Source organism: Vanacampus margaritifer, chromosome 16, assembly GCF_051991255.1.
Source record: "Vanacampus margaritifer isolate UIUO_Vmar chromosome 16, RoL_Vmar_1.0, whole genome shotgun sequence".
Classification (NCBI taxonomy): Eukaryota; Metazoa; Chordata; class Actinopteri; order Syngnathiformes; family Syngnathidae; genus Vanacampus; species Vanacampus margaritifer.
The window spans coordinates 591,100-599,241 of NC_135447.1; the positions used below are offsets into that span (position 1 = coordinate 591,100).

Here is an 8,142-nt window from a genome sequence, read left to right on the forward strand (position 1 = left end):
CAGTGCACGTCTGTAGGCAAGGCTGACCAATCGGATTTGGTGGTAGGCGGGGCTTAAAATGTTTCACAACACGACCGCCTCTCTGACAGACTGACAATGATAAGAGACATCGCCGACTTCGTGCGGTGGTCAGATGTGAGACAAAGATGATCATAAACGCACCTTAATCGGGTAAGAGCAATTGTACATAATGCAAGACTTGCTAACATTGTATTTTTTCCAAAGTGTGTGTTTCTAGAGACGAATGTGGACCTCTTTGCTCCTGCATGTTCAAGAAGTCGTAACAACATTATACTTATGTGATAGCTTTTGGATTTGAGACTTTTCTCGTATGTTCAACTTGTGTTTTTTTTTTTATTGTTTCCTGAAAACGTTCAAAAACAATGTTGCCATTCATGCTATTAGGGCAACCATTTTGCTCATCTTTGAAGAATTTTGCTTGTCTTTGACCACATTTTATTTTAAGGTCATAGCCCTCAGCCCTACTAGTTTCACCTTAAACGTACTGAAGGATTTCAATGTTTCTAGAGACACTATAATTACGTCCAATGTACAAAATCACCAGACCCAAATGAAGTGTCCCCAGCCAGCAACTAGCAGTCTTTGCATAACTGTTGAAAGTTGTGCATGCTCGTTTCTGCTCCACATGATTCATATGAACGCTGTTTTTGTTTTGGTAGGATTGAGGATGAAGGGTCTTTACCTGGTGGAGCCCGTGGTGGCGATGTACGCCTTCTCCACCTACCTGACGTACCCGCTGGTTCTGCAGTACGTGTACCGGCGCTTGTGGAAGCAGCTGACCAACAGCAGCTACCCCATCTCTGACAACACGTCCACGTGTGCCAGCGCCAACGCCAGCGACCACGACAACCACACTTTCTACTTCCAGGTGAGCCGTCACGTAAGGTGCAAAATATCACTAACCGCTCGCAAGTGGGAAACTAAAAACAAACGATCATTATTATTATTTGTGTATGTGAAAGAACAACGCAAATTCGCCTTCTGTTAGCTTAATGCTAACACACCATGCAAAACTCCACCAGCCGGCTAACCAACGTCATTTCAATGGCAGTTTTGGTGATATAACCTTTTATGCAATGGAAATTTGAACACAAATGACATTTTACAATACTTGCTTCATCCACTCTTACGAACGACTAATATTGCCGCTTACCGAGGACAAGGAGCAGCACAATGTCCAAGTGAAGTGAAGCAAAAAATACGAATAATGCAGAAACTGCTGATTTTGTCCTTACTGTATGTTTTATGTACGAGTGTCGTTTTTCCTACTAAACAAAACAACACCAAGTGTGTAAAGCCCGATTACGCGTCGAGGATCGCTCGATGAGTGGAGCCCTTTGATCAAAGCCGTCGATCAAGTCGTTAGCGTTTGCTGCTGATGCTGCAGATTTTCCAGCGGCTCAATTTGAGCTATGCAAATGAGGTTGTCTGAATTGCCACAATGCTAAAGTTGGACTCTTTGCCAGGTGCGTGGAGTTTTACTTCTACTTTGGTCTTCTCTTCTAAGAGGAAGAGAAACAATGTGAACTGGCAGTCTCCATTTTTTGTGTCTTGAATTTGTGATTTTCTAGCTATGCTTGACTTTTTGGTCGGCGTTTTTGCGTCCATTCAATGTGTGCCATTGACTTTTGGGTTTGTGCGCTTTGGTCACCAGGGGGCAGTAGAATACAGACACGCGGATATATACGGAGACGGTCACAAATCTGAAGTGAGCTGCAGTAATATCAGTTCTTCGTTGCCGGCTGTTCATGAGCACGTCTCGTTTGTGTCTTCCGTCTCCAGGAGGTGCAGGAGCAGGCGTCCCTGTTCTCGCTGTACTCTCAGATCCTGTCGGCCGCGCCCTCCTTACTGGTCACGCTCCTGCTGGTGGCGTACAGCGACCGCGCAGGCCGCAAGGTGGCCATCGTGCTGCCGCTGGTCGGCACGCTGCTGTACACGCTGTCGCTGCTGCTCGTGTCCTACTTTGAACTCAACGTCTACCTGCTGGTGGGCGCCTCGCTCCTGTCCGCCCTCTTCGGGGGCCTGGGCACCTTTTTGGGCGGCTGCTTCGCGTACGTGGCCGACCTAAGCGGCGGCGGCGGCCGACGGATGACGCTGCGCATCGCCGGGCTGGACATGATGATCGGGCTGCTGTCGGGCGTGGCCGCGCTGTCCACGGGTTACTTCCTGGAAGCGGCGGGCTTCGAAGGCCCCTTCCTGACCTCGGCTGCGTGCCAATGCCTGGTCCTGCTCTACGCCATCTTCGTCCTAGAGGAGACGGTGACACGATCGGATGTGGATCCGGATGGCGATGGCGGGCAGGCGGCCGTGTGGCACACGTTCTCGGCAATCTACCGGATGTTCGCGAGGGCCGGCGCCAAGCGGCGCACGCTGCTGGTCCTCTTGGTGTTGATCTTTACCAGCTTCTCCTTCGCCGCCGTGGGAAGCTTGTCCTTGATGGTGCTCTACGAGCTGAATGAGCCGCTGTGCTGGACCGAGATCCTCATTGGCTACGGCGCGGCGCTGTCCACCACCGTCTTCCTGTTCAGCTTCGCCGGCGTGGCCGCGTTCACGTACTGCGGCACCTCGCAGCTGCTCGTGGTGCTGCTGGGCATCCTGTCTTTGGCCACAGGCATGACCATGGTGGCGTTTTCCAAAACCACCTTGATGATATTTCTAGGTGAGATACCAGCAGATTAGCATTAGCATTAGCATTATTCGATTGGATTTTGTTGCAGAACTCCTATTGCACAAACGTAATGCTTAGACTAGTGAGGTCACATAGAAAATATTATTGTCAAGAAATGTTTAACGTTGACTTCCTCTATAAGCAAATTATTACAATTGACACATTAGCAGTGATCCATCACCGTTGATACGAGCTGTTAGCTTGCTAGCTAAAAGGCGCCGCCACAAAATGCGTCTTCATTTCCAAGTGTCCGTTGCAGCGGCCACTTTGGAGTGCTTCGTTGTTGGCTGTGAGTGAGCGCAAAGGCCCGAAGAGTGACTAGGTGGTGACGCCATCTTGTTTGTTTGCTGTGTCCTCAGCCAGAGTCCCCATGCTGCTGTCCATCATGCCGTTCTCCGTGCTGCGATCCATGATGTCAAAAATCCTCTCCAAGTCCGAACAGGGTGAGAATCTCTCAGGCTCTACCGCTTGTTCACCTTGAAACATTCCCTATTTTTTCTCCCTGCACAGGTGCCTTGTTCGCTTTACTATCCTTCGCAGAAGTCCTGACGTCCAACGTGTCGGCGGCGGTCTTCAATACCGCGTACGCCGCCACGGTGGCTTGGTACCCCGGTTTTGTCTTCTTGCTTGGCGCCGGACTCTGCGCGATCCCAATCGCGCTTCTGGGGTGAGTGAGTTCAAATTCCGGACGCTTTCACGCAGAGGTCACACATTGTGCCAGCCCTCGTTTTGTCAAACAGGCGGGAAGTTGCGGTCGTTGTCAAATGGCAAATCTCAGGTCCCGACTTTCTGCCGTCCCCTTTCACACAGCGATCCGTTCGCTTCTTTTACCTCATTTGGAGCTGGAAAACACACAGATTGGCTGCATTCCATGTTGGTACGTTTTACACAGAAGTCGAGCTTAAATATTTCTCAGGTCTCAGGTAACAACCAATCACAGCTCAGCTTCAGAAAACAGGTGATCTCTGATTGCTCGTTGCCGGGGTAACTGTGATGTCATCTTCAGTCGACAGCAAGTGGCAAAATGGCCGCCGCCTGAGATGGATCAAAACATCATAACATATTATTGTCCAAAACATTTTTGTAGGTTTGATTTCCCCTTTAACATTTTCCATTCGACATTTCCATTCTCTCCACTTGGCCTTTGCTGCTGTCACGCACTTAAAGCAAATCCTCATTCTTTGATGTGGTCTGTTGACTCAATACCGTTTTGCCAGGATGGACTCTTTTTTTTTTTCCCGAGCTCTTTCTTACTTCTTAGCCGTTTGAAGTCACCTGCAAAGCGCAGGTCCGACGGCACACGTCCAAACAGCAAAAGAAAACAATTGGAAAGCAGCCAAGAAGAAAGGCCTAAAATGACTAACCCTAACCCCACAAGACCCAAAGCCAAAGAAGTCAGGGACAAAAACCAAGCAAGTTGGAGTCCAACAACAGTCGGAGCGCTTGCTTGCTCCAAAACCATTCAAGGACCGCGTCAAGAGTCCGTCCCACACATTCCTGGAATGCGGCGCTTCGAGCGGCCACAGCGGAAGTTCCAACAAACGATTCCCAAGACCTGAATTGCTAAGAAGCAGTTCTTAGTTCCCGTCCCTGCAAAGGACGACGGCAGCTGTGACGGTCTGAAAGGGGCGTGCGTTTGTCACGCTTCGTATCCTGTTGGAAAAGTCACAAGTGGACTTCAACCTCCCAATTGCGAACCTTTTGCACACAACTGCAACACGAAAAAAAAAAAAAAGCGCTTAGCAAATCCTTTTTCTGCAAATGTGCAGTTTTGTGCTCCTTCTGCGTGCTTTGTTGCGTTGAGTGCACACAAAAGTAGCAGAAACTTGAAATTCAAGTAGCGCTGCTCATTCCAAGTGAACTCGTGTGTCGTGTGTGTTTTCCGTCTTATCTGAGTCCACCAAGTCTGAAGTCTGCGGGTCATTTATTGCCAAATAACAAAAATGAAGGCCTGGATTTTTAACTCTAGTCTGAGACTCTTACCTGAAATATGAATCCAGGTTCATCAACTGAATTTCAATTGTAATTTGGAACCCTGCTTTGAAACCAGAACCTTAGCTTGAAACCTCAATTCCAAATGTTGACCCTGATTTCAAACTCAAACGGATCAAATCCTTACCAAGGCTCAAGAACAACGTCAAACCCTCGCATGGTCTCGACACCGTCACTTGAAACCCGAGCTTGAAACCCAAACTTGAAAATTCATTTTGAAACCAGAATTTTCATTTGCAACCTGACGTTAAAACCTTCACCTGGCTTTCAAACTCTTATTTGACACATTAGGTCTGTCTTTAAATCCGAATTTGAAGGATGAAAAGCGCGACACAAAACAGACCTTAACTCGTCGTGCCTTAATGGACACAAATATTGAGACCCCCGCACGGGTGACCCGATACTTTGGTCTCATCTTGTGTGGAAACGTGACCCATGAAATGAAACGTTTCATCTTCCCAGCGTGGTGTGCGCGACGGGACTGAACGTGGATGGCGAAGACCAGGCGGCGGCGGCGGCGGCGGCGGCGGCGGCGAAGTGTGAGCACGAGGAGGCGCGTCCTCAAGCGGACGAAGATGCGCCCCAGGACTGCAGCGACCGCGACCCGCTGATAAAATAAAGGACAAGCAAAGCAACAAACGCCTTCGGCGGCCAATTGTTACTTGAGCTTCCCCAAAAGTGCGTCACGTATCCACATTTGACCAAAAAAAAAGCTCAAGCAGCGTTTAGCGTTAGCATTTAGCATGCTACGTGAAAAGCAATAAAAGGAAGTGTCAGGCTGCCTTCCTTCAGGGAAAGTTGACACAAATCATTTTTTTTAAATCATGTGTTCAGATAATTTGTAAAGGTCGGTGTTGTGTTTGTGTGTGCGTGCGTGTGCTTCATACAAAAATGTTTTTAAATACAAATCAAACGTGTTGTCTCCTGTACAATTTGTCTGCCGTTTTTCTCAGCCACCACTAGAGGTCTCTCTCGTCACATAATCAATATTGACTGTGGTTGACGGCTTCAAATTCTTCCCCTAAAACTGGAAGCTGTCACAGATATTAAACGTACGAGACCTCAGCCAGGGTTAAAAGCCTCTTTTGAAAGTTTGAAACTTGATGAAATTGCAACCTTCATTTGAAACCCTAACGCAGCTTTCTAACCCGAATATGAAATCACCCTCATTTAAAATGTCAAACTTAAAACCAGAACTGAAAGATTTGGCCAAAAAACAGCCAAAAATAATGCTAAGGTCACAAACCAGTTCAAGAAGCATGAAGTGTATCAAAGACCAAGCCAAAGTCTGAAGCAGCCAAAAACCAAGTTAGGAACCCAAGCCACGTGTCCTGCAGACCTCCAACCAGTCTTGGGCTTTTATTCTTGGCTCGTGTACGCCGAGTCCGCTCTTAAGTGTTTGAAAAGCGTCCGGATGGAAAAGCAGCAGCGGAGTTCCTTTGGCACGCTGGACTTCCCTGCACCTGCAAAAGTCATCCCGGTGCCAGGATGTTTCCTGAAGTTCGGCACACACACACACATTGCAACACTTAAATCATAGAAATGATCAATCCTCGACATGTAAACTATTTTTTGGTAAGCATTTTCCTCCTATCAAGACTCGGTGGTGGGAGGTCACCAAGTACAAACTTTGTTCCTCCACTTCAGCAGATTTGTCACTATTTGCTTTGTGCTGCTTCTTCTGGTTTGCATGCCTCGGCCACCTGGGGGCAGTATAATGCAGACATCGATCTGAACATGTGACTGGATGGCCGACAGGCCAAGACTTTTGAAGCCGCCAGGCCGCCATATTGCTCCTCCCAAGAAACCTTTCTCGCCATACCATCCTATACATTTACAGTATCCAAAACATTTGCGACAGTATTTAGCAGAAACAGCTTGATTTATCACGTTTGAAATTTGTTGAAAAATAGCGAGCAGCCCGCCCCGGCCTCACACTAACTGCCTACGAGCTGTATATCGTACAATTGCTACAGTAGCCTGCGAGATGGGAGGAGCAAGATGGCCGCCCTGCGACTTCAACGGCTTGCAAATATTTGTTCTTCCAGCCCCACTAGCGTGCGCGTCCTTTGACCTTTCTGTCGATTGCACAACGAGCCCAAGAGAGAACCGACGTGCAACGCGACCGAAAGCAGACGGCGCGGCCGATGAGCGTGACGCTACGCAGGCGCGCACGCTCGGCGAACGTCGCCGATGAGCTCACAAGCGTGCGTCAACGTTTGGAACAAACAAACAAGCGCTGCGGCCGCACGTGATTTCAATTAGTTCTCGTCTTTCGCTTCATGTAAGCAAGATCAAACCAAACACTTGCGGAGTGACATCATGACAGTGAATTCATCACAAAACATTCACAGTCTTGGCACGCACACATTTCACGCCAAATCATCAATAATGAGCAAATCGAAATAAAAACAGTGGAGAAAAGGCAGCACCCGAATAGTTCAATCCACATGTAATTAACTCTCACCATATACGTGTAATGGTGTAAAAAAGATGTGAAAAACGTGATATTGGTTTGTGTTGAGGTCATTTTTCTGCCACTAGATGGCATCATTGCATTTGTCAGACGTTAGTGACGGCTCAGTGCATTTTTCTTTTCATATTAAGAGCTCTCGAACCTTGAACATTAGCTCATTCTGCACGTGTCCATCTTAATGTTTATCCATATGTCTGCATTATATCGCCCCCAAGTGGCCAAGGTATGTACACCATTAGGAGCAGCACAATGGCCATTGAAGTGAAGCCAAAAAGGGCAAAAATGGTTGAATTATTAACACTTTATTTGCAAAGTACAGCATTATAGGATGCCATTTTTCTAATTAAAAACATTACCAAATTATTATTTTTTTCAATATGTGTATTATGTCAATTCAGTTTGCATTGCATGCATATAAGTCCTCCTTTTTAAACATGTATACTTTGCTTTTAGTTTTGGGGAAAATGCCTTTTTTTGGATGTATTTTATGCTTCATATTGTTTCTGATGTCCGTCCTTTTTTTTTTAATGTCTCAGTTGTCTCCGGAGAGGGAAACCACACACACACAAAAAAAAACTTTTACTGCAAGTTGCTGTTGTCATTTAAATTTCTACTTTTGGATTTTGGTGCCTTTTTCAGCGCACTCGTCAAGTTAAAGCAAACACGCACACAAAGGCCATAAAAAAGACATTCTGACCTCTGTGAGTAAGCGCATATGCTTGAAGACCCTTTGATGAGGTCTGCCGTCTGTATTTTAAGAAGAAAAGGCTGCGGCTGTGAGTGGCTTGTGCTGTGTGCGCACACACACACACACACACACACACACACATATATATATATATATTTGAAATTTCATTACTGCCCCCTAGAGGACCGGAGTTGAACAGCATCAACTGCAGCTATCAACACTTCAATTACGCGCAATTTTTGTTTAAAAAAAAAAAATCACAGCTCTGTATTATTATTATTATTTTTAAAAGTAAGA

General features: G+C 46.8%; 1 protein-coding gene across 1 annotated transcript; it reads left to right on the top strand.

The window, feature by feature from the left end:
• Positions 1 to 66: 66 nt before the first annotated feature.
• LOC144036043 (lysosomal proton-coupled steroid conjugate and bile acid symporter SLC46A3) lies at positions 67 to 5,602 on the top strand. The gene is made up of 6 exons (XM_077546300.1): positions 67 to 171; positions 681 to 889; positions 1,804 to 2,680; positions 3,049 to 3,132; positions 3,200 to 3,356; positions 5,144 to 5,602. The coding sequence occupies exons 2-6, from the start codon at positions 689 to 691 to the stop codon at positions 5,298 to 5,300; spliced, it is 1,476 nt and encodes a 491-aa protein (XP_077402426.1). The 5' UTR covers positions 67 to 171; positions 681 to 688; the 3' UTR covers positions 5,301 to 5,602.
• The last annotated feature ends 2,540 nt before the right edge of the window (positions 5,603 to 8,142 follow it).